Source organism: Hyperoodon ampullatus (genome assembly GCF_949752795.1).
Source record: "Hyperoodon ampullatus genome assembly, chromosome: 16".
NCBI classification, from domain to species: domain Eukaryota; kingdom Metazoa; phylum Chordata; class Mammalia; order Artiodactyla; family Ziphiidae; genus Hyperoodon; species Hyperoodon ampullatus.
This window is the reverse complement of record NC_136929.1, coordinates 64,117,864-64,143,718: the sequence shown is the minus strand read 5'-3', so window position 1 is coordinate 64,143,718 and position 25,855 is coordinate 64,117,864. Positions and strand designations below refer to the sequence as shown.

At 36.8% G+C, this 25,855-nt stretch overlaps 1 protein-coding gene across 1 annotated transcript in view; it reads left to right on the top strand.

The window, feature by feature from the left end:
• Positions 1 to 25,629, top strand: part of COG6 (component of oligomeric golgi complex 6) — a gene marked incomplete at both ends in the record, with an annotated part of 66,216 nt that extends 40,587 nt beyond the window's left edge. Inside the window, 2 exons of the mRNA XM_079721910.1 lie at positions 579 to 658; positions 25,482 to 25,629. Of these exons, the coding sequence (XP_079578036.1) occupies positions 579 to 658; positions 25,482 to 25,629 (228 nt within the window). The remainder of the gene's footprint in view (positions 1 to 578; positions 659 to 25,481) is intronic.
• Between the last annotated feature and the right edge of the window lie 226 nt (positions 25,630 to 25,855).

The window sequence follows — 25,855 nt, the reverse complement described above, 5'->3', positions numbered from 1 at the left end:
GCCAAACATACAGATTAGGTCTGTGTCCTCCTGATTGATGCTTTTATAGTACCTTGGTTTTTCCTTTATTTACATTATTTTTTGTTTACTACCTCTCTCACTAGGCCATAAGCTCTGTGAAGCTAGGGACTGCCCTCCTTTGCTCACCATTATATTTACATTATGTTATATGGCACCTTACCAATAACAGGTACTCCATAAATATTAATTTAGTGAATAGAGGAGTGAATAATTAAGGGATACATTGGATTTAAGAAAGTAAGGTAGACTTGAAATCTGAAGACTTTACTTCTTGCTAATATTATTACCCAAGAAGTTTGGTGAGGGAGATCAGGATAAATGGCTTGGATTGGAATTTTGAAAGTAGGTATTGCTGATACTGACTGCATTAAAGAGTTGACACTTTCAGTGAGTTTTTAGTTAAAATGTGTAAGGAATAACTCATTTTGTTCATGAAGAACTCGTTAATTGGAATATGGGATTTTTACTAAGATTTAATCCTTAAAAAAGATGCTTATTTGGGCTGTCTGTTAGCAGATATATGCACTTTGTGTTTTGGATTTCTCTGTTTTGTTTAGGTTCAGTTTGATCGCTATCTGTCAGCCCCAGACAACCTGTTAATGCCACAGCTGAACTTTCTTCTAAGTGCCACAGTGAAGTAAGTATTTTTGGGTCCCAATTAGCTGGTAAAGAGTCACATATTTTTAAATGCCAAACACATTTATAAGAAAAAAAATTATTTTCAAGAATAGGAGATTTGTCATTAAAGATTGATAGTTCTCAACCTTTTTTTTCTGCCTTAGCACCCCTAAGAGATCTGACCTTACCCTGTTCATACGTTTTCCTTACATGTTTGTAGCTTCAAAATCTCCATGTAGTGAATGATTTTTAAAAATAATATGAATTATATAATTGAAGCCACACAATGATAATACCAAATTCCCTTGTATTAACACACATGTCAAAATGGCACTGAATATGTCATGAAAGAATCAGTAATATATTTATTGTGCAACATAGATGACCTACTGTTTAGACTATTTCGGACCCAAGCAGTTTCTGTAGATACATTGTGAAATTGTTCAGTATCACATATTTATCAGGAATGTGTTCAGGACAAAGAACTATACATTAAAATATTAGAATATTACAATTAGAAGAAAGTGAGAGATTATACTCTCTGTGTACCAGGCACTACAGAGTAAGATTTAAAAGGCATTTTCACTATCTTAATGGAGATTATAGTCTGACATGTCAGTTACATGCATGAACAAATACATTAAAAAGTATGGTAAAGAAAGAACTGTCAAACTTGAAAAAAGTGCTTCAAATATCTGAAAGGAGACAGTGATACAGGGGTGGTCCACTTATTTTCTTTTGTTCTGGGGAGCAATACGTAGAGCAAGGAGGCTCAACATGAGGAAGAATTTGGTGTCAGTTAGAATTGGCTGGAAATGGATTCTCCCAGACATAGAGCTAGGGAATTCCCATATTAGGTGTGGTCAGAGTAAATGGTTTTAATCTTTTTTTGACTTTTATATTTTATTATCCTAGAAGGTCTCATACTGTACACATAACCAGAATTCTAAAGACCTGAGAGATTATAAGACGAATTCCATTATGCTGTAATTCAAATTGCATGTGTTTCTTAGTTACTTTTTTTAAATCAAATACCTGCAGTTCTTTTATATTTAACCACACGTTTCAGTACTTACTATTTGAATGTTGAATTCTTTGGAGCATCACTAAGTATAAAACATACCATTATTCTTTTCCTAATAGTCAGCTCTCCATATCTGCAGGTTCCACATCCGCATATTCCACCAACTGCGGATTGAAAATAGTTGCCCCCCCCAAAAAAAAAACAATTCTGGAAAGTTCCAAAAAGTAGAGCTTGAATTTGCTGCACACTGGCAGCTATTTACGTAGCATTTACATTGTATCAGGTATTAGAAGTAATCTAGAGATGATTTAAAGTTTATGGGAGGGTGTGTGGAGATTAGTTGCAAATACTGTGCCATTTTATATAAGGGATTTGAACATCCTGAATTTTGATATCTGAGGGGGTCCTGGAACCAGTCCCCCTCGGATACTGGGGTGTGACTCTATAATGCTTGAGGGGAAATTTTAATGTGTTTCAAAGGATGGCATGTAGTCCAGATGCCATAAGAAAAAAACAGACAGATTTGGCTACGTAACACTTTGAAGTTTTTACAGAAAAAGACTATATAAACTAAATTAAAATATGAACAATAATGTGGAAAAAAATTGCAAATTATATAACAGACCTATTATGCTTAATTGTATTATCCTTAATATAGAATGAGATCCTACAAATCTGTACAAAATAATGCACCATATATTTGGACAGTTCATAGAAGAAGTGCAAATGGCAAACAAATATATGAGAAGATAATTATCAAAACATGCAAATTAAAACAGCAGTGAGAATTTCTGCCTATTAAATTACTGAAAATAAAAAGTTTGTCAGATGGCAATTGAAATAGTCTGGGAAAATAGGCATTTTTACGCTGTTGGTGAGAGTATAAATTAGTATAATCCTTTTAGAGGTCAATTTGGCAACGTTTATCAAAATTTAAAAGTATATGTCCTTATACTCAAGGATACCTCTTAATAGATCTTTTTTCTTTTCTTTGTAAGAGTTTAAAATAAAGTTACTGAATTAGCAGTGGGATTAAGCACTTCATATGGATCTACTGAATTCTTTATCTCTGAGGACTTCTGAGATTTTCTAAAGCTTAAATGATATTTCAAATCAAATGTTTGTGTTCTGTCACTGAAGAAATATTTTAGCTTTCTACTTTTATTGTCCCATTGTTTAACAGTAATAATTTAATGTGGTAATAATTTCTGTGGGGTCTCATTCTATATTAAGGGTAATATAATTAAGGATAATTGGTCTGTTACATAATTTGCAAATATTTTTTCACATTATTGTTTATATTTTAATTTAGCTTATATTGTCTTTTTCTGTAAAAACTTCGAAGTGTTATGTAGCCAACTCTGTTTTATTAACAGAGTCAAATGAACATTGTTTTTGGTACATTACTTAAAAATCTAAACTTTTAAATTAGTATTTTGATTGTATAGTATGGACCTAGCATCCTGTTATAAATTCATACTAATTATAATGACATTAAAAAATTGAGATATACATATGGTTTATGTAAATAATAGTGCAACTAAGAATTGGTCAGTACCTATTTACTCCTTTTTTCATTCAGAAAATTTCTAAAATGTTTTTTGCAAAGTATTCTAAAATTAAATGTAACCTATGAATGTATTTTCAGGTTTTTTTAAGAAGAAAAATTATGGTATCAGTTTGGCTACTTATTTTAAAAATCAGGTTGCTATGAAAATGTAAGTCATTTAACACATTTAAGATTCAACATTAAAGCAGATATTCTGACTGCTTTTTCCCCTTTTTTTGATTGATGGCAGGTCCTACCCTCAAAAATACTTTCTGTTCTTATTTCTCCTACTGTATAGTCATGGTATTATATTTGATCTTATTTATAAAGCATTTGAAATAATAGGAGATAACTTTCATTTAGTTAAATTTTGAACCTTTTCAAAATGATAATTCATTTTTAAGCAAAAATATTTTCATGTCTTTATGTTCTCAATTTCTTTCTATTCATATTGTATTTAAAATGTCAATTGTTTCTTTGAAATAGAGCTTTGAAATGTAAAACTTTCTTTTTTTTATTCCTGTCTCATTTTGTTTTGTTAATATTCTGTTCTCCTGAACTTTGCTTGTCTCTGTGATTGCAGTACCTTTGGGACACCTGTCATTATTGTCTCCCTTTTTCTTGTCTTGTAGTTTGACTGCCTTTCAAAGGAGATTTTGACTGAGCCCTTCATCCTTGGCATAAACTATTGAATACATTTAGGTAGCCAGAAAGTGAGGTTGTATAGATAATGAAGAAAAGAATAGAAAATTAAAATATCCTTAAAGAATTCTTCCTTCCTTGTGATGAATTAGAAGGGCGTTGTTCTTTTTTCAATGCCAGACTCCAACATTTACCTTTTAATGGTATAAAAATAGAGGTTTGACTACAGAAACCACAGCTATGCATATTTATAAAATATTCTCAGTGTCTTTTCTTACTGAGTCAGAATTGTTTATATGAGTAATTTAAGAAATAAGGAGACCATAGATACTTCCTAAAGTGAGCATGTAGAAAAGTGGATATGATTTGAGGGTTCTTTTATTCAGGAATCTTCCTCTATTATATATGCTAGAAACAAAGCAGGTATCTTTAAAAAGAATTACTTTGGTTTTTTAAAAGAGGTAGGGGCTTCCCTGGTTGGCACAGTGGTTGAGAGTCCGCCTGCCGATGCAGGGGACACAGGTTCGTGCCCCCTTCCAGGAAGATCCCACATGCCGTGGAGTGGCTAGGCCTGTGAGCCATGGCCGCTGAGCCTGCCCATCCGGAGCTTGTGCTCCGCAACGGGAGAGGCCACAACAGTGAGAGAATAATTTTCTTCTCTTTAACTGCCTCCTTTTAAGCCACCTGTCTTTAACTCTCAGGGATACCTGTATAAACAAAAATAACGCAGGTTTGGGAGTGGGGGTGGGGTGAGCCTACCAGAGAAATAACAACTAATGGAAACAGTCTCAAACAGTGCTTTAGAGACCTTGGAAAGTCCAAGCCTTAAAAGTAAGGCTAGTCTGTTCTACAGTAAAGACTACTTTTGACTCACACTAATAAAGCTTAAAAACAAACCTCTAGAAGATCACGTGGATCTTTACTAAATTAACTGCCTTCCAGAACAAAACTTAGCACTCGTAAGTATGACAGAATACAGACAATCAGCAGTGTAGCATTTATAGTGCTGAGCACGCCATAAAAAAAAAAAACTTAGGTTTTAAGTAGTAGGAAAATATGAACCAAAACTAGAAGCAAAATCTGTCGACTTACTGACATAGTTTACAGAATTAGTAGGTAAGGTCTTTAAAACAACTATTTAAGTGTGTTCAAGGACTTAAAGGAAAATTATATTGAGAGGAAAAGTTAGGAATTTTACAAAATGGGAATTCTAGGCCTGAAAAGTACAGTATCTAAAATGAAAATCTCACTGGATAGGCTTAACTGTCAGTTGGACATTCTAGAGGGAAAGATAAGTCAATTTGAAAGAAGGACAATAGAAATTGTCCAAATGGAAGCACAGATAGGAAAAAATTAAAAGCTGGAAAAAAGATGAAGAGAGTCTAGGTGAATTGTGAGATAATAATAAACATTCTAATACAGGTGTAAGTGGAGTGTCATAGTGAGGTTGAGGCATAAAAAATTTGAAGGCATAAAAGAATTTTTTTCAAATGTGATGGAAAACATGAACCCACAGAGTGAAGAAGCTAAATAAATCACAACAAGGAGAGCTGTACCAAGGTACACCATAATTAAATTATTGAAAACCAGTGATAAAGAGAAAAAAACTTAAAAAGCAGCCAGAGGAAAAAAAGATGTATTATATGTGTGGAACAATGATAAGTATACTACTGACTTCTTGTTAGAAAGAGTTCAAACCAGAAAACAATAGAATAGCATCTTTAAAAAGGTGGATGATAGGGCTTCCCTGGTGGCTCAGTGGTTGAGAGTCCGCCTGCTGATGCAGGGGACACGGGTTCGTGCCCCGGTCCAGGAGGATCCCACATGCCGCGGAGCGGCTGGGCCCGTGGGCCATGGCCGCTGGGCCTGTGCATCTGGAGCCTGTGCTCCGCAACGGGAGAGGCCACAACAGTGAGAGGCCCGTGTACCGCAAAAAAAAAAAAAAAAAGAGGATTTAACATCAGTATACTGCAAGAAATGATAAAGGAAGTTCTTCAGGCTGAAGGAAAGTGATACCAGAAGAAAACTCCTATTTACACAGAGGAATGACAAGTGCAGGAAATGCTAAATATAAAAGATAGTAGACAGTTTGAAATAAAAATAATAACAATTGTGGAGTTCTTAACACAGAGAAAGTTTATGACTACAAAAGCACAAAAGATGGAGTGGGAGGGAAGTAGAAGTATACTGTTGTGATGTTGTAAGTTTACTCATGAAGTGTATAATATTGTTTGAAGGTAGATTGTAAACCTTACAGCAAGCACTAAAATATCTAACATGCCAACAGATAAAATAGAATGTTAAAAAAACTGTTATATCAAAAGAAGGCAGAAAAGGAGAAGAAAAGAACAGATGGGACAAATATAAAACAGCTAACAAGATGATAGACTTAAATTCATCCTTATAAGTAACTATATTAAATGTAAAAGAACTACACACTCCAGTTAACAAGCAGTGGTATTAGACTGGGTGAAAATGCATGGCCCAACTGTCTGCTGTCTATAACAAATCCACTTTAAATATAGGGACACAGTTTAAAAATATGGTATAAGATATACCATGTAAATAAAAATTATAATAAAGTTGAAGTAGCTATATTCTGATATTAGTATCAGAAAAATTAGACTGATGGACAGATAATACCAAAGATAAAGAGGGATATTTCACAATAATAGGATCAATTCATGAAGAAGATATAATAGTAAATATGGGCAACTAGTAGCAGAACTTCGTAAAACATGAAGTATAAGTTTATAGAATTGAGGAAGAATAGATAAATGGACATTTTGATATTTCAACCCTCCTCTGTCAATAATTGATAGGAAAATTAGAAAACTAGCTCAGTGTAAAAGAACTGAACAATGTCACTAATCAGCTCAGCCCAGTAGAAAGAATACTACACACAACTATAGAAAATAACATTCTTTTAAAGTGCATATGAAACATTCACCAAGCTAATGTAAAAATGAACAAAAAGAAAATAAGAAAGCCACTAGTGAGTATTCCCATCTATGAACATGGTATGCCTGTTTATCCAGATCTTCTTTTAGAATTTTCAAGAAAGATTTATAGTTTCTTCATATAATTTTCCATGTATGTTATTGGGTTTATTCCTAGGAAACAATTCTGTGGCTTTTATAAGGTCTTTTATTTTCCATTACATGTTCTGATTAGATATTGCTGATGTACAGGGAAAGTACTAAATTTTATGTTAATTTTGAATCTGGCCAATTAACTAAATTCTTAGTTCTATTTATCAATTGTTTGCCTTGATTTTTTGTTTTTGGTACAGACATCTAAAGTTAATGAGTTTCATTAATTTTTTTCAGTTTTATGACTAAACTCATTGTATTGGCTAGGTGCTCCAAAGTAAACAGTAGATGTAATGGTGAGTGTGCATATTTTATTTTGAACTTTAATGTTTCTGTTGTTTCATCATCAAGTGTGATGTTTGTTGTAGATTTCCAGTGTTCCAACATGAACACATGGTATTCATCTCTAACTGGGTATGTAGTGTAGTAATCTGTAAATTCAGCATAACTCCAGTCAAAATTGCCGTGGAACCATTTTATTAAATATTTATCTAGAAAGAAATATATGAGAGGAGACTCTGGTCACTTTTGACCATCTCCACAGTTGCCACTCTGGTCCAAGGTAGTATCATCTGTGCCTGTATTATCATGTTAGCCTTGGATCTATTCTGTTTTCGCCCTTGCTCTCTCTATCATTGCCACACCAACCTCTACAATCTAATCTTAGCATCTCAACTAGAGTGATCCTTGAAAGGGTTGCCTTCGCTTAATCCTCCATTTTTCAGAAGAGGACATTTTTAGAAAGGTTAAATAATTGAAACAAGGTGACACAATTAGCAAGAAGCAGAGCCAAGATTCGAATCCAGTATTCCAGAGCCTATTCTCTTTAACACTAGCTTGTACTGTATTTTTATTAACTCTTTCTATGTTGAGATTACATTGTTTTATTATTTTTAGAGGAAGCTCAGAAATGTTAGGCATGTGTGTGTGATAGATAAGGCTTATGCGAGATATGTGCCTTGGTCTCATCTAAAATATGCTTTAATTTTACTGTGAATGACAGAAAGCTGACCCACTATGGCACCTTTGGTGTTTATATTGTGATAAAGAGAAATCAAAAATGTACATTTTTAAACCAGTCTATTATAAGTATATTTTTTTTCTTAGTTTTTCAGGTTTAAACTGTTAACACCTTCTTTTCTCCTGTGGCGTGTTTAATTGCACTCTTAACTGTAGCGCTGTAATAAAGCTCAATTTTAGTGATCACAGAACCTGAATGTTGAAATAAGTTATTTTTAGAAGTGCTGGGTTTATGGTAATGATGAAAGTTGTATTACGTTGTTATAGCAACCAAAATCCTAAAGTACTGATTAATGACAAGCTCACTGATTCTGGAAGTAAGCAGTTCATTTCTTATCATGGCTCAGTACTTTAAATAATTATTTAAAATATACATAATTTCAATGAACATATTTTAAAGTGAGAATGGTATCTCCGTTTAGTTATACAATTATCTTTGTTAGTATTTTTGTAATTTATAATACCATATTTTTATGGCATTATGACATTTATAACTGGACAAGTTAAATTTCTTAAGGTATGGAATTCCCATGCATAGGTAACTAAAATATGTTGCCTTTATGTGAAATTATGTAACAAACTCATCTCCTCATTTATTTCTTCTTCCTTTTTCTCATAGCACATTAGCTATATCTTTGATATATACTGCTATAACAGACTATATGGGAAAAGAAAAACTGTACTTTGCAAAAGTAAGAAAGACTTTCCAAAACATGAAAATAAGGCAGGCATATAGGGTCTGGGAGAACAGCATGTCTTTTTTTTTTTTTAATTAATTTATTTATTTAGTTATATTTGGCTTTGTTGGGTCTTCACTGTTGTGCACAGGCTTTCTCTAGTTGCGGCGAGAGGGGGCTGCTCTTTGTTGCGGTGTGCGGGCTTCTCATTGCGGTGGCTTCTATTGTTGCCGGGCACGGGCTCTAGGTGCGTGGGCTTCAGTAGTTGTGGCATGCGGGCTCAGTAGTTGTGGCTCACGGGCTCTAGAGCACAGGCTCAGGAGTTGTGCTGCATGGGCTTAGTTGCTCCACGGCATGTGGGATCTTCCCGAACCAGGGCTCAAACCCATGTCCCCTGCATTGGCAGGCAGATTCTTAACCACTGCACCACCAGGGAAGCCCCAGCATGTCTTTTCAGTGTCATACTGAAACATTGTTAAGGTCCATCAAAAATTATTTAATTATTTAGAGGAATGCACCTTGTTTGATTCTCTGTTTACTATTGATTAAAGGTTCCATGGTTTTCCATGTCCTGTGTTTTTTCTTGCTCCATGGGACGTTAACTCATTTTATATGTAACTTAATTTATTCTAACCTTCCTTTTTAAATACCTGTAAATGACCTCAGAATGTTTTAACCAGCTTTACCATCTTAGTAATCTCCTCATTGAGTTATTAAATTTTTGACATTATTTGTATGAGTCATGTTTTTAAATTTTTTGAAATTACTATGAGAATTTTATGGTAGTAAAGAGACCAAGAAAGTTAATCGTCTAACTTTATAGATGAATGTTGGCTTACATTCAGATTTTGCTTTTCCATTTTAACTGGCCTTTTGCATATCTCTTGGTCATGTGAAAAGCAGAACTTACCTTTAGAATTTTGACATAGAGAAACAGTTCTAAATGTACTCTGTCCATCAGCTATGTGATTGGCTGTGATTGATCAAAATACAGAAAGTAAAATCTGAGGTGGGTACCCATGCTGGAAAATAACATACATGACTTAAAGGGAAAAAAAGGTACTGCTATTCTTTACCTGTAGACGAAGTGATCAGTAGATAAGGACATTCCACGTTTTTAGAAGCACATGACTAGACTGAGATGATTTTCTGGTCATTTTGTATTTATAGAATTCCTGAATTTTTCTATTTTGAATATTGATTTTATTTGTCACTGTAATGATTTATCATTATTTGAACTCTGTATTTCGTACATGGTATTAGTGAATAATTTGGGCCATGACACCAGGCAGGCAGGCAGGCAGATATACAGATACATGTGTATACTTTTTCACATAAAGGATGAACTTACATAGTAATTAGCATTATAAATAAGAAGGAGGAGATAGCAAAATGGCAAGAAAATTGCTTTAGCACTTTAGAAACACCACCCGTTTTTATACAAATAACTGATATGCTTACTACAACTCATTATTTAGGGAACCAAATTCTCCAAAGTAATGTGTGTGTCTGTATGTATATGTGTATGTATGGGTGTAAATAAACACATAGAGATTTTTTTTTTTTTTTTTTTTTTTATTTTTATTTTTTGCTTTATCACAAATTTAATCAGTTATATGTATACATATGTTCCCATATCCCCTCCCTTTTGCGTCTCCCTCCCACCCTCCCTATCCCACCCCTCCAGGCGGTCACAAAGCACCGAGCTGATCTCCCTGTGCTATGCGGCTGCTTCCCACTAGCTATCTACCTTACGTTTGGTAGTGTATATATGTCCATGCCGCTCTTTCACTTTGTCACAGCTTACCCTTCCCCCTCCCCATATCCTCAAGTCCATTCTCTAGTAGGTCTGTGTCTTTATTCCTGTCTTACCCCTATGTTCTTCATGACCTTTTTTTTTCTTAAATTCCATATATATGTGTCAGCATACAGTATTTGTCTTTCTCTTTCTGACTTACTTCACTCTGTATGACAGACTCTAGGTCCATCCACCTCATTACAAATAGTTCAATTTCATTTCTTTTTATGGCTGAGTAATATTCCATTGTATGTATGTGCCACATCTTCTTTACCCATTCATCCGATGATGGACACTTAGGTTGTTTCCATCTCCGGGCTATTGTAAATAGGGCTGCTATGAACATTTTGGTACATGTCTCTTTTTGAATTATGGTTTTCTCAGGGTATATGCCCAGTAGTGGGATTGCAGGGTCATATGGTAGTTCTATTTGTAGTTTTTTAAGGAACCTCCATACCGTTCTCCATAGTGGCTGTACCAATTCACATTCCCACCAGCAGTGCAAGAGTGTTCCCTTTTTTCCACACCCTCTCCAGCATTTATTGTTTCTAGATTTTTTGATGATGGCCATTCTGACTGGTGTGAGATGATATCTCATTGTAGTTTTGATTTGCATTTCTCTAATTAGTAAAGATGTTGAGCATCCTTTCATGTGTTTGTTGACAGTCTGTATATCTTCTGTGGAGAAATGTCTATTTAGGTCTTCTGCCCATTTTTGGATTGGGTTGTTTGTTTTTTTGTTATTGAGCTGCATGAGCTGCTTATAAATTTTGGAGATTAATCCTTTGTCAGTTGCTTCATTTGCAAATATTTTCTCCCATTCTGAGGGTTGTCTTTTGGTCTTGTTTATGGTTTCCTTTGCTGTGCAAAAGCTTTTAAGTTTCATTAGGTCCCATGTGTTTATTTTTGTCTTTATTTCCATTTCTCTAGGAGGTGGGTCAAAAAGGATCTTGCTGTGATTTATGTCATAGAGTGTTCTGCCTATGTTGTCCTCTAAGAGTTTGATAGTGTCTGGCCTTACATTTAGGTCTTTAATCCATTTTGAGCTTATTTTTGTGTATGGTGTTAGGGAGTGATCGAATCTCATACTTTTACATGTCCCTGTCCAGTTTTCCCAACACCACTTATTGAAGAGACTGTCCTTTCTCCACTGTACATTCCTGCCTCCTTTATCAAAGATAAGGTGACCATATGTCCGTGGGTTTATCTCTGGGCTTTCTATCCTGTTCCATTGATCTATCTTTCTGTTTCTGTGCCAGTACCATACTGTCTTGATTACTGCAGCTTTGTAGTATAGTCTGAAGTCAGGGAGCCTGATTCCTCCAGCTCCATTTTTCGTTCTCAAGATTGCTTTGGCTATTCGGGGTCTTTTGTGTTTCCATACAAATTGTGAAATTTTTTGTTCTAGTTCTGTGAAAAATGCCAGTGGTATTTTGATAGGGATTGCATTGAATCTGTAGATTGCTTTGGGTAGTAGAGTCATTTTCACAATGTTGATTCTTCCAATCCAAGAACATGGTACATCTCTCCATCTATTTGTATCATCTTTAATTTCTTTCATCAGTGTCTTATAATTTTCTGCATACAGGTCTTTTGTCTCCTTAGGTAGGTTTATTCCTAGATATTTTATTCTTTTTGTTGCAATGGTAAATGGGAGTGTTTCCTTGATTTCACTTTCAGATTTTTCATCATTAGTATATAGGAATGCCAGAGATTTCTGTGCATTAATTTTGTATCCTGCAACTTTACCAAATTCATTGATTAGCTCTAGTAGTTTTCTGGTAGCATCTTTAGGATTCTCTATGTATAGTATCATGTCATCTGCAAACAGTGACAGCTTTACTTCTTCTTTTCCAATTTGGATTCCTTTTATTTGCTTTTCTTCTCTGATTGCTGTGGCTAAAACTTCCAAAACTATGTTGAATAAGAGTGGTGAGAGTGGGCAACCTTGTCTTGTTCCTGATCTTAGTGGAAATGGTTTCAGTTTTTCACCATTGAGGACGATGCTGGCTGTGGGTTTGTCATATATGGCCTTTATTATGTTGAGGAAAGTTCCCTCTATGCCTACTTTCTGCAGGGTTTTTATCATGAATGGGTGTTGAATTTTGTCGAAAGCTTTCTCTGCATCTATTGAGATGATCATATGGTTTTTCTCCTTCAATTTGTTAATATGGTGTATCACGTTGATTGATTTGCGTATATTGAAGAATCCTTGCATTCCTGGGATAAACCCCACTTGATCATGGTGTATGATCCTTTTAATGTGCTGTTGGATTCTGTTTGCTAGTATTTTGTTGAGGATTTTTGCATCTATGTTCATCAGTGATATTGGCCTGTAGTTTTCTTTCTTTGTGACATCCTTGTCTGGTTTTGGTATCAAGGTGATGGTGGCCTCGTAGAATGAGTTTGGGAGTGTTCCTCCCTCTGCTATATTTTGGAAGAGTTTGAGAAGGATAGGCGTTAGCTCTTCTCTAAATGCTTGATAGAATTCGCCTGTGAAGCCATCTGGTCCTGGGCTTTTGTTTGTTGGAAGATTTTTTATCACAGTTTCAATTTCAGTGCTTGTGATTGGTCTGTTCATATGTTCTATTTCTTCCTGATTCAGTCTTGGCAGGTTGTGCATTTCTAAGAATTTGTCCATTTCTTCCAGGTTGTCCATTTTATTGGCATAGAGTTGCTTATAGTAATCTCTCACGATCTTTTGTATTTCTGCAGTGTCAGTTGTTACTTCTCCTTTTTCATTTCTAATTCTATTGATTTGAGTCTTCTCCCTTTTTTTCTTGATGAGTCTGGCTAATGGGTTATCAATTTTGTTTATCTTCTCAAAGAACCAGCTTTTAGTTTTATTGATCTTTGCTATTGTTTCCTTCATTTCTTTTTCATTTATTTCTGATCTGATTTTTATGATTTCTTTCCTTCTGCTAACTTTGGGATGTTTTTGTTCTCCTTTCTCTAATTGCTTTAGGTGCAAGGTTAGGTTGTTTAGTCGAGATATTTCCTGTTTCTTAAGGTGGGATTGTATTGCTATAAACTTCCCTCTTAGAACTGCTTTTGCTGCATCCCATAGGTTTTGGGTCGTCGTGTCTCCATTGTCATTTGTTTCTAGGTATTTTTTTTTTTTTTTTTTTTTTTATTTATTTATTTATTTTTTTTTTTATTTTTTGCTTTATCACAAATTTAATCAGTTATATGTATACATATGTTCCCATATCCCCTCCCTTTTGCGTCTCCCTCCCACCCTCCCTATCCCACCCCTCCAGGCGGTCACAAAGCACCGAGCTGATCTCCCTGTGCTATGCGGCTGCTTCCCACTAGCTATCTACCTTACGTTTGGTAGTGTATATATGTCCATGCCGCTCTTTCACTTTGTCACAGCTTACCCTTCCCCCTCCCCATATCCTCAAGTCCATTCTCTAGTAGGTCTGTGTCTTTATTCCTGTCTTACCCCTATGTTCTTCATGACCTTTTTTTTTTCTTAAATTCCATATATATGTGTCAGCATACAGTATTTGTCTTTCTCTTTCTGACTTACTTCACTCTGTATGACAGACTCTAGGTCCATCCACCTCATTACAAATAGTTCAATTTCATTTCTTTTTATGGCTGAGTAATATTCCATTGTATGTATGTGCCACATCTTCTTTACCCATTCATCCGATGATGGACACTTAGGTTGTTTCCATCTCCGGGCTATTGTAAATAGGGCTGCTATGAACATTTTGGTACATGTCTCTTTTTGAATTATGGTTTTCTCAGGGTATATGCCCAGTAGTGGGATTGCAGGGTCATATGGTAGTTCTATTTGTAGTTTTTTAAGGAACCTCCATACCGTTCTCCATAGTGGCTGTACCAATTCACATTCCCACCAGCAGTGCAAGAGTGTTCCCTTTTTTCCACACCCTCTCCAGCATTTATTGTTTCTAGATTTTTTGATGATGGCCATTCTGACTGGTGTGAGATGATATCTCATTGTAGTTTTGATTTGCATTTCTCTAATTAGTAAAGATGTTGAGCATCCTTTCATGTGTTTGTTGGCAGTCTGTATATCTTCTGTGGAGAAATGTCTATTTAGGTCTTCTGCCCATTTTTGGATTGGGTTGTTTGTTTTTTTGTTATTGAGCTGCATGAGCTGCTTATAAATTTTGGAGATTAATCCTTTGTCAGTTGCTTCATTTGCAAATATTTTCTCCCATTCTGAGGGTTGTCTTTTGGTCTTGTTTATGGTTTCCTTTGCTGTGCAAAAGCTTTTAAGTTTCATTAGGTCCCATGTGTTTATTTTTGTCTTTATTTCCATTTCTCTAGGAGGTGGGTCAAAAAGGATCTTGCTGTGATTTATGTCATAGAGTGTTCTGCCTATGTTGTCCTCTAAGAGTTTGATAGTGTCTGGCCTTACATTTAGGTCTTTAATCCATTTTGAGCTTATTTTTGTGTATGGTGTTAGGGAGTGATCGAATCTCATACTTTTACATGTCCCTGTCCAGTTTTCCCAACACCACTTATTGAAGACACTGTCCTTTCTCCACTGTACATTCCTGCCTCCTTTATCAAAGATAAGGTGACCATATGTCCGTGGGTTTATCTCTGGGCTTTCTATCCTGTTCCATTGATCTATCTTTCTGTTTCTGTGCCAGTACCATACTGTCTTGATTACTGCAGCTTTGTAGTATAGTCTGAAGTCAGGGAGCCTGATTCCTCCAGCTCCATTTTTCGTTCTCAAGATTGCTTTGGCTATTCGGGGTCTTTTGTGTTTCCATACAAATTGTGAAATTTTTTGTTCTAGTTCTGTGAAAAATGCCAGTGGTATTTTGATAGGGATTGCATTGAATCTGTAGATTGCTTTGGGTAGTAGAGTCATTTTCACAATGTTGATTCTTCCAATCCAAGAACATGGTACATCTCTCCATCTATTTGTATCATCTTTAATTTCTTTCATCAGTGTCTTATAATTTTCTGCATACAGGTCTTTTGTCTCCTTAGGTAGGTTTATTCCTAGATATTTTATTCTTTTTGTTGCAATGGTAAATGGGAGTGTTTCCTTGATTTCACTTTCAGATTTTTCATCATTAGTATATAGGAATGCCAGAGATTTCTGTGCATTAATTTTGTATCCTGCAACTTTACCAAATTCATTGATTAGCTCTAGTAGTTTTCTGGTAGCATCTTTAGGATTCTCTATGTATAGTATCATGTCATCTGCAAACAGTGACAGCTTTACTTCTTCTTTTCCAATTTGGATTCCTTTTATTTCCTTTTCTTCTCTGATTGCTGTGGCTAAAACTTCCAAAACTATGTTGAATAAGAGTGGTGAGAGTGGGCAACCTTGTCTTGTTCCTGATCTTAGTGGAAATGGTTTCAGTTTTTCACCATTGAGGACGATGCTGGCTGTGGGTTTGTCATATATGGCCTTTATTATGTTGAGGAAAGTTCCCTCTATGCCTACTTTCTGCAGGGTTTTTATCATGAATGGGTGTTGAATTTTGTCGAAAGCTTTCTCTGCATCTATTGAGATGATCATATGGTTTTTCTCCTTCAATTTGTTAATATGGTGTATCACGTTGATTGATTTGCGTATATTGAAGAATCCTTGCATTCCTGGGATAAACCCCACTTGATCATGGTGTATGATCCTTTTAATGTGCTGTTGGATTCTGTTTGCTAGTATTTTGTTGAGGATTTTTGCATCTATGTTCATCAGTGATATTGGCCTGTAGTTTTCTTTCTTTGTGACATCCTTGTCTGGTTTTGGTATCAAGGTGATGGTGGCCTCGTAGAATGAGTTTGGGAGTGTTCCTCCCTCTGCTATATTTTGGAAGAGTTTGAGAAGGATAGGCGTTAGCTCTTCTCTAAATGCTTGATAGAATTCGCCTGTGAAGCCATCTGGTCCTGGGCTTTTGTTTGTTGGAAGATTTTTTATCACAGTTTCAATTTCAGTGCTTGTGATTGGTCTGTTCATATGTTCTATTTCTTCCTGATTCAGTCTTGGCAGGTTGTGCATTTCTAAGAATTTGTCCATTTCTTCCAGGTTGTCCATTTTATTGGCATAGAGTTGCTTATAGTAATCTCTCACGATCTTTTGTATTTCTGCAGTGTCAGTTGTTACTTCTCCTTTTTCATTTCTAATTCTATTGATTTGAGTCTTCTCCCTTTTTTTCTTGATGAGTCTGGCTAATGGGTTATCAATTTTGTTTATCTTCTCAAAGAACCAGCTTTTAGTTTTATTGATCTTTGCTATTGTTTCCTTCATTTCTTTTTCATTTATTTCTGATCTGATTTTTATGATTTCTTTCCTTCTGCTAACTTTGGGATGTTTTTGTTCTTCTTTCTCTAATTGCTTTAGGTGCAAGGTTAGGTTGTTTAGTCGAGATATTTCCTGTTTCTTAAGGTGGGATTGTATTGCTATAAACTTCCCTCTTAGAACTGCTTTTGCTGCATCCCATAGGTTTTGGGTCGTCGTGTCTCCATTGTCATTTGTTTCTAGGTATTTTTTTATTTCCTCTTTGATTTCTTCAGTGATCACTTCGTTATTAAGTAATGTATTGTTTAGCCTCCATGTGTTTGTATTTTTTATAGCTCTTTTCCTGTAATTGATATCTAGTCTCATAGCATTGTGGTCGGAAAAGATACTTGATACAATTTCAATTTTCTTAAATTTACCAAGGCTTGATTTGTGACCCAAGATATGATCTATCCTGGAGAATGTTCCATGAGCACTTGAGAAAAATGTGTATTCTGTTGTTTTTGGATGGAATGTCCTATAAATATCAATTAAGTCCATCTTGTTTAATGTATCATTTAAAGCTTGTGTTTCCTTATTTATTTTCATTTTGGATGATCTGTCCATTGGTGAAAGTGGGGTGTTAAAGTCCCCTACTATGATTGTGTTACTGTCGATTTCTCCTTTTATGGCTGTTAGTGTTTGCCTTATGTATTGAGGTGCTCCTATGTTGGGTGCATAAATATTTACAATTGTTATATCTTCTTCTTGGATCGATCCCTTGATCATTATGTAGTGTCCTTCTTTGTCTCTTCTAGTAGTCTTTATTTTAAAGTCTATTTTGTCTGATATGAGAATTGCTACTCCAGCTTTCTTTTGGTTTCCATTTGCATGGAATATCTTTTTCCATCCCCTTACTTTCAGTCTGTATGTGTCTCTAGGTCTGAAGTGGGTCTCTTGTAGACAGCATATATATGGGTCTTGTTTTTGTATCCATTCAGCCAATCTGTGTCTTTTGGTGGGAGCGTTTAGTCCATTTACATTTAAGGTAATTATCGATATGTATGTTCCTATTCCCATTTTCTTAATTGTTTTGGGTTCGTTATTGTAGGTCTTTTCCTTCTGTTGTGTTTCTTGCCTAGAGAAGTTCCTTTAGCATTTGTTGTAAAGCTGGTTTGGTGGTGCTGAACTCTCTCAGCTTTTGCTTGTCTGTAAACGTTTTAATTTCTCCATCAAATCTGAATGAGATCCTTGCTGGGTAGAGTAATCTTGGTTGCAGGTTTCTCTCCTTCATCACTTTAATTATGTCCTGCCACTCCCTTCTGGCTTGTAGAGTTTCTGCTGAGAGATCAGCTGTTATCCTGATGGGGATTCCCTTGTGTGTTATTTGTTGTTTTTGCCTTGCTGCTTTTAATATGATTTCTTTGTGTTTAATTTTTGACAGTTTGATTAATATGTGTCTTGGCGTATTTCTCCTTGGATTTATTCTGTATGGGACTCTCTGTGCTTCTTGGACTTGATTAACTATTTCCTTTCCCATATTAGGGAAGTTTTCAACTATAATCTCTTCAAATATTTTCTCAGTCCCTTTCTTTTTCTCTTCTTCTTCTGGAACCCCTATAATTCGAATGTTGGTGCGTTTAATGTTGTCCCAGAGGTCTCTGATATTGTCCTCTGTTCTTTTCATTCTTTTCTCTTTATTTTGCTCTGCATTAGTTATTTCCACTATTTTATCTTCCACCTCACTTATCCGTTCTTCTGCCTCAGTTATTCTGCTATTGATCCCATCTAGAGTATTTTTCATTTCATTTATTGTGTTTTTAATCGATGCTTGATTCATCTTTAGTTCTACTAGGTCCTTGTTAACTGTTTCTTGCATTTTGTCTATTCTATTTCCAAGATTTTGGATCATCTTTACTATCATTATTCTGAATTCTTTTTCAGATAGACTGCCTATTACCTCTTCATTTGTTAGGTCTGGTGGGTTTTTATCTTGCTCCTTCTCCTGCTGTGTGTTTTTCTGTCTTCTCATTTTGCTTATGTTACTGTGTTTGGGGTCTCCTTTTTGCCGGCTGCAGGTTCGTAGTTCCTGTTGTTTTTGGTGTCTGTCCCCAGTGGCTAAGGTTGGTTTAGTGGGTTGTGTAGGTTTCCTGGTCGAGGGGACTAGTGCCTGTGTTCTGGTGGATGAGGCTGGATCTTGTCTTTCTGGTGGGCAGGTCCACGTCTGGTGGTGTGTTTTGGGGTGTCTGCAGACTTTTTATGATTTTAGGCCACCTCTCTGCTAATGGGTGGCGTTGTGTTCCTGTCTTGCTAGTTGTTTGGCATAGGGTGTCCAGCACTGTAGCTTGCTGGTCGTTGAGTGAAGCTGGGTGCTGGTGTTGAGATGGAGATCTCTGGAAGATTTTCGCCGTTTGATATTATGTGGAGCTGGGAGGTCTCTTGTGGACCAGTGTCCTGAAGTTGGCTCTCCCACCTCAGAGGCACAGTACTGACTCCTGGCTCCTCAATTTGGGATGATTTGTTGTCTATTCATGTATTCCACAGATGCAGGGTACATCAAGTTGATTGTGGAGCTTTAATCCGCTGCTTCTGAGGCTGCTGGGAGAGGTTTCCCTTTCTCTTCTTTGTTCTCACAGCTCCCGGGTCTCAGCTTTGGATTTGGCCCCGCCTCTGCGTGTAGGTCGCCGGAGGGCGTCTGTTCTTCGCTCAGACAGGAAAGGGTTAAAGGAGCAGCCTCTTCGGGAACTCTGGCTCACTCAGGCCGGGCGGGAGGGAGGGGCACGGAGTGCGGGGCGAGCCTGCAGCGGCAGAGGTCGGCGTGACGTTGCACCAGCCCGAGGCGCGCCGTGCGTTCTCCCAGGGAAGCCGCCCCTGGATCCCGGGACCCCGGCAGTGGCGGGCTGCTCAGGCTCCCGGAAGGGCGGTGTGGACAGTGACCTGCGCTCGCACACGGGCTTCTTGGCGGCGGCAGCAGCAGCCCCAGCGTCCCACGCCCGTCACTGGGCTCCGCGCTTTCAGTCGCGACTCGCGCCCGTCTGTGGAGCCCCTTTAAGCAGCGCTCTTAATCCCCTCTCCTCGCGCAGCAGGAAACCAAGAGGGAAGAACAAGTCTCTTGCCTCTTCGGCAGCTCCAGAGTTTTCCCGGACTCCCTCCCGGCTAGCTGTGGCACATTAGCCCCCTTCAGGCTGAGTTCTCGCCGCCAGCCCCAGTCCTCTCCCTGCGCTCTGACCGAAGCCCGAGCCTCAGCTTCCAGCGCCGCCCGCCCCGGCGGGCGAGCAGACAAGCCTCTCGGGCTGGTGAGTGCCGCTCGGCACCGATCCTCTGTGCGGGAATCTCTCCGCTTTGCCCTACCCAGGTATGTGGGGAGTTTCTTGCCTTTTGGGAGGTCTGGGGTCTTCTGCCAGCGTTCAGTAGGTGTTCTGTAGGAGTTGTTCCACGTGTAGCTGTATTTCTGGTGTATCCGTGAGGAGGAAGGTGATCTCCGCGTCTTACTCTTCCGCCATCTTACCCGGAAGTCCTCACACATAGAGATTTTTTAACCACAGTTCATTAAAATGCTCTTAACTCTCAATGAAATGATATAATTTTAAAGCTGGAAGTGTCTTGTAAAGATTATCGAGGTCAGTATTTTGTTTTACAATAGTGAAATTAAGTCCTGGAATGGTTAAATTACTTGTTCAAGGCAGCAGTAAGTAGCAGAACTTCAACTAGAGTCAAGATCTTCTGACAGTAATGTCCTTCACTATACCATTTTATCTCTACCATATATAATTCATTAGAAAGACTTTAATGAACATGAGTGTATGGACATGTACCTGGCTTTGGTAGTGATAAATGAACTCTTAACATTTGTCCAGAAATATGGAATCACTATAGGCACAGTTCTTGCTCTTTACAGTTTGGATTTGACTCAGATTCACTTGGAGAATGTCTATTTCCATTGCATTTCTATCCTCTGGATTTTGTTTCTTATTAAGTTATGAGCACTTTTGTTTTCTTTTTTCTTATTCATCATCAATTTAATACACATCAGTGTATACATGTCAATCCCAATGGCCCAATTCATCACCCCCCCACGCCCATCCTCCCGCCATTTTCCCCTCTTGGTGTCCACACGTTTGTTCTCTACATCTGTGTCTCTATTTTGGCCCTGAAAACCGGTTCATCTGTACCATTTTTCTTGGTTCCACATATATGCATTAATATACGATATTTGTTTTTCTCTTTCTGACTTACTTCACTCTGTATGACAGTCTCTAGATCCATCCAGGTCTCAACAAATGACCCAGTTATGTTCCTTTTTATGGCTGAGTAATAATCCATTTGTATATATGTACCACATTTTCTTTATCCATTCGTCTGTCGATGGGCATTTAGGTTGCTTCTGTGACCTGGCTGTTGTAAATAGTGCTGCAATGAACATTGGGGTGCATGTGTCTTTTTGAATTATGGTTTTGTCTGGGTATATGCCCAGTAGTGGGATTGCTGAGTCATATGGTAATTCTGTTTTTAGTTCTTTAAGGAACCTCCATACTGTTCTCCATAGTGGATTTATCAATTTACATTCCCACCAACAGTGCAAGAGGGTTCCCTTTTCTCCACACCCTCTCCAGCATTTGTTATTTGTAGATTTTCTGATGATGCCCATTCTAACTGGTGTGAGGTCATCCCTCATTGTAGTTTTGATATGCATCTCTCTAATAATTAGTGATGTTGAGCAGCTTTTCATGTGCTTCTTGGCCATCTGTATGTCTTCTTTGGAGAAACGTCTATTTAGGTCTTTTGCCCATTTTTGGATTGGGTTGTTTGTTTTTTTAATGTTGAGCTGCATGAGCTGTTTATATATTTTGGAGATTAATCCTTTGTCCGTTGATTCGTTTGCAAATATTTTCTCCCATTCTGAGGGTTGTCTTTTCATCTTGTTTATGGTTTCCTTTGCCATGCAAAAGCTTTGACATTTCATTAGGTCCCATTTGTTTATTTCTGTTTTTATTTCCATTACTCTAGGAGGTGGATCAAAAAAGATCTTGCTCTGATTTATGTCAAAGAGTGTTCTTCCTATGTTTTTCTCTAAGACTTTTATAGTGTCTGGTCTTACATTTAGGTCTCTAACCATTTTGAGTTTATTTTTGTGTATGGTGTTAGGGAGTGTTCTAATTTCATTCTTTTACATGTAGCTGTCCAGTTTGCCCAGCACCACTTATTGAAGAGACTGTCTTTTCTCCATTGTATATCCTTGCCTCCTTTGTCATAGATTAGTTGACCATAGGTGCGTGGGTTTATCTCTGGGCTTTCTATCTTGTTCCATTGATTTATGTTTCTGTTTTTGTGCCAGTACCATGTTGTCTTGATTACTGTAGCTTTATAGTATAGTCTGAAGTCAGGGAGTCTGATTCTTCCAGCTCCATTTTTTTTCCCTCAAGACTGCTTTGGCTATTCGGGGTCTTTTGTGTGTCTATACAAATTTTAAGATTTTTTGTTCTAGTTCCGTAAAAAATGCCATTGGTAATTTGATAGGGATTGCATTGAATCTGTAGATTGCTTTGGGTAGTATAGTCATTTTCACAGTATTGATTCTTCTAATCCAAGAACGTGGTATATCTCTCCATCTGTTGCTATCATCTTTAATTTCTTTCATCAGTGTCTTATAGTTTTCTGCATACAGGTCTTTTGTCTCCCTAGGTAGGTTTATTCCTAGATATTTTATTCTTTCTGTTGCAATGGTAAATGGGAGTGTTTCCTTAATTTCTCTTTCAGATTTTTCATCATGAATGCAAGAGATTTCTGTGCGTTAATTTTGTATCCTGCAACGTTACCAAATTCATTGATCAGCTCTAGTAGTTTTCTGGTGGCACCTTTAGGATTCTCTATGTATAGTATCATGTCATCTGCAAACAGTAACAGTTTTAGTTATTCTTTTCCAATTTGTATTCATTTTATTTCTTTTTCTTCTCTGATTGCCATGGCTAGGACTTCCAAAACTATGTTGAATAATAGTGGTGAGAGTGGAAATCCTTGTCTTGTTCCTGATCTTAGAGGAAATGCTTCCAGTTTTTCACCATTGAGAATGATGTTTTCTGTGAGTTTGTCGTATATGGCCTTTATTATGTTGAGGTAGGTTCCCTCTATGCCCACTTTCTGGAGAGTTTTATCATAAACGGGTGTTGAATTTTGTCAAAAGCTTTTTCTGCATCTATTGAGATGATCATATGGTTTTTATTCTTCAATTCGTTAATATGGTGTATCACATTGATTGATTTGCATATATTGAAGAATCCTTGCATCCCTGGGATAAATCCCACTGGATCATGGTGTATGATCCTTTTAACCCTATAAATATCAATTAAATTTTAATGTGTTGTTGGATTCTGTTTGCTAGTATTTTGTTAAGGATTTTTGCATCTATATTCATCAGTGATATTAGTCTGTAATATTCTTGTTTTCTAGTGTCTTTGTCTGGTTTTGGTATCAGGGTGATGGTGGCCTCATAGAATGAGTTAGGGAGTGTTCCTTCCTCTGCAATTTTTTGGAAGAGTTTGAGAAGGATGGATGTTAGCTCTTCTCTAAATGTTTGATAGAATTCACCCGTGAAGCCATCTGGTCCTGTACTTTTGTTTGTTGGAAGATTTTTAATCACAGTTTCACTTTCATTACTTGTGATTTGTCTATTCATATTTTCTATTTCTTCCTGGTTCAGTCTTGGAAGGTTATACCTTTCTAAGAATTTGTCCATTTCTTCCAGGTTGTCCATTTTATTGGCATAGAGTTGCTTGTAGTAGTCTCAGGATGCTTTGTATTTCTGTGGTGTCTGTTGTAACCTCTCCTTTTTCATTTCTAATTTTATTGATTTGAGTCCTCTCCCTCTTTTTCTTGATGAGTCTGGCTAATGGTTTATCAATTTTGTTCGTCTTCTCAAAGAACCAGCTTTTAGTTTTATTGATCTTTGCTATTGTTTTCTTTGTTTCTATTTCATTTATTTCTGCTCTGATCTTTATGTGCTCTTTCCTTCTGCTAACTTTGGGTTTTGTTTGTTCTTCTTTCTCTAGTTCTAGTTATAGGAACAATCACTAATCAACAGATTAAAAAAAAATCTCAAAGCCTCATCTGGATAAGTAGATTTCCAAACCAGTTTCTACCATCCTCCCTTCCAACAAAAAGGTGGTACAGCCAATAGCATTACTCCACTCTGCTCAGAAAATTTGCTCAGCATATCTTCCTTCTACCCAGTCTCATTTTGGGAGCTTTAGCAATTTGGGGAAAATGTTAGGTTGCTCCAACAAATCAAAGTTGCTTAAATCAAGAGTTTGAGAGCCCATGAGAACAGTGTGCTGATGACTCAAGATCCAAGTGGACTCCCCTTCTCTTTCCATCTAACTAGTTTTGTTCTTTTTTAGAACACAGATCCACTTATTTCTGAAGATAATTTTACAAATGTATTAGTTTGGTCATGGATGTTCTAAAAATGGATTATTTCTAGCTCAGAAGATCAGAGAGGCTTCTTGGATGAGAGAGTACATTTTTACTGAGAATTAAGGGCATTTAAAGTGGATGAGACAGACATTCTATGCAAATGGAGGTACGTGAGTAAGCAAGGGAATTGAGGTCAGGAAGAGCAGGGCAGATAGAACAGTCAGGAGTTGCGCTGGATTGCAGCATTAGAATAGTGATGCAGAAGGTGTTATAAAGGGTTCTGAGTGATAGGGTAAGGAATTTTGATTTCTCTGAAACCAGAAGAAGCCGTGGAGCCTCCTTGAAGAAAGGCCCTGGGTAGGGGGGAGACACGATAAAAGGTTTGCTTTAGAAAGATTAATCTAAGAGCAGTGCTCATGATATGTTAAATGGGAAACAGACTGGATGGGGAAAGACTGGGTAGGAGTTTTTCTTAGATACCCCAGGCAACAAAAGTTTGTTAGGGCCTGAACTGAGGTGATGAGACATAGTTATGCCATTGACAGAAGCAGGAGACATAGGGAAGTAGGTTTGGGAGTAAAGCTTTAAAGACACATTTTTAATTTAGTTATAAAAATCAGAAAAAGATGTTTTCATCAGTAGGTATATAGAAATAGAAGTAGCTGGGGATGATGAAGTAAATGTCATGAAAACATAAGGGGTTAATGCAGATTTAATGAGCCCAGTGTTATTATTTTCTAAAAACATTTGCTTCAGTTTATTTTAAACTATTTCTATTCTTTTATGTACTTATGTAGAAATGTGTATTTGAAAATGCTGTGATTTGTTGTAGCAAGTGTCACATTTCTGCGAGAGATAAGAAATCTAGGAGATATGGTTATTAGTGTAGGAGCTATAGGTGAAAAGACAGTATATTGTAAGTTATTCTGAGATTTGAAGTATTGATAAATTTGAGGAGCTATAGGTGAAAGGACAGTATATTGTAAGGTATTCTGAGATTTGAAGTATTGATAAATTTGAATAATTATAAGCCTCTTTAAGGTTAATGTGTTATCAGTCATGTTTGCAAAATCAGTACATTGATGGTGGGTCACGGTTTCTGTTTCTTGTTTAGTAATCCACAGTATATCAGGCACTGTTCTAGCCCTAAAGATAAGGCAGTGAACAAAACACAGCTCCTGCCCTCCTGCAACCTGCATACTAATGGAGAAGATTTAATAAAGAAATAATAAATGTAAAAAAACCTTTTATCCCCAAACCAAAATAACTAACTTATGTAGTTGTACAATGGTTTTTAATAATATATATGTGATAATTATGAAAACGAAATTCGTTGGTTCATGTATTGAGCTTTCTTACAATGCTTAGTGTTTCATTCTCAGATTATGTGTTCACATTTTGTTTGTTTATCAATAGAGAGCAGATCATAAAACAGTCTACAGAATTAGTCTGCAGAGCCTATGGTGAAATGTATGCAGCTGTGATGAATCCAGTCAATGAATACAAAGATCCAGAGAGCATTCTACACCGATCGCCGCAGCAAGTGCAGACACTTCTCTCCTGATTATCTTTGAATATGTTAGCAAAATATTGCATTCCTAAAACACTGAAGGTTTTCTTGGTTTTTAGTCTTTTAATCTTTACTTTGAAATTTGATGGTTACAGTTTTCTTTGTATCATAAGAATGCAGCTCCCAATAATTGCTTTGCTTTGGTCACAGTAAAGTGAAAGTAAGTAACACGTGTTGACCTGAGTTGGCATTGCTCTGTATCTGCACTCCACATCTCTCC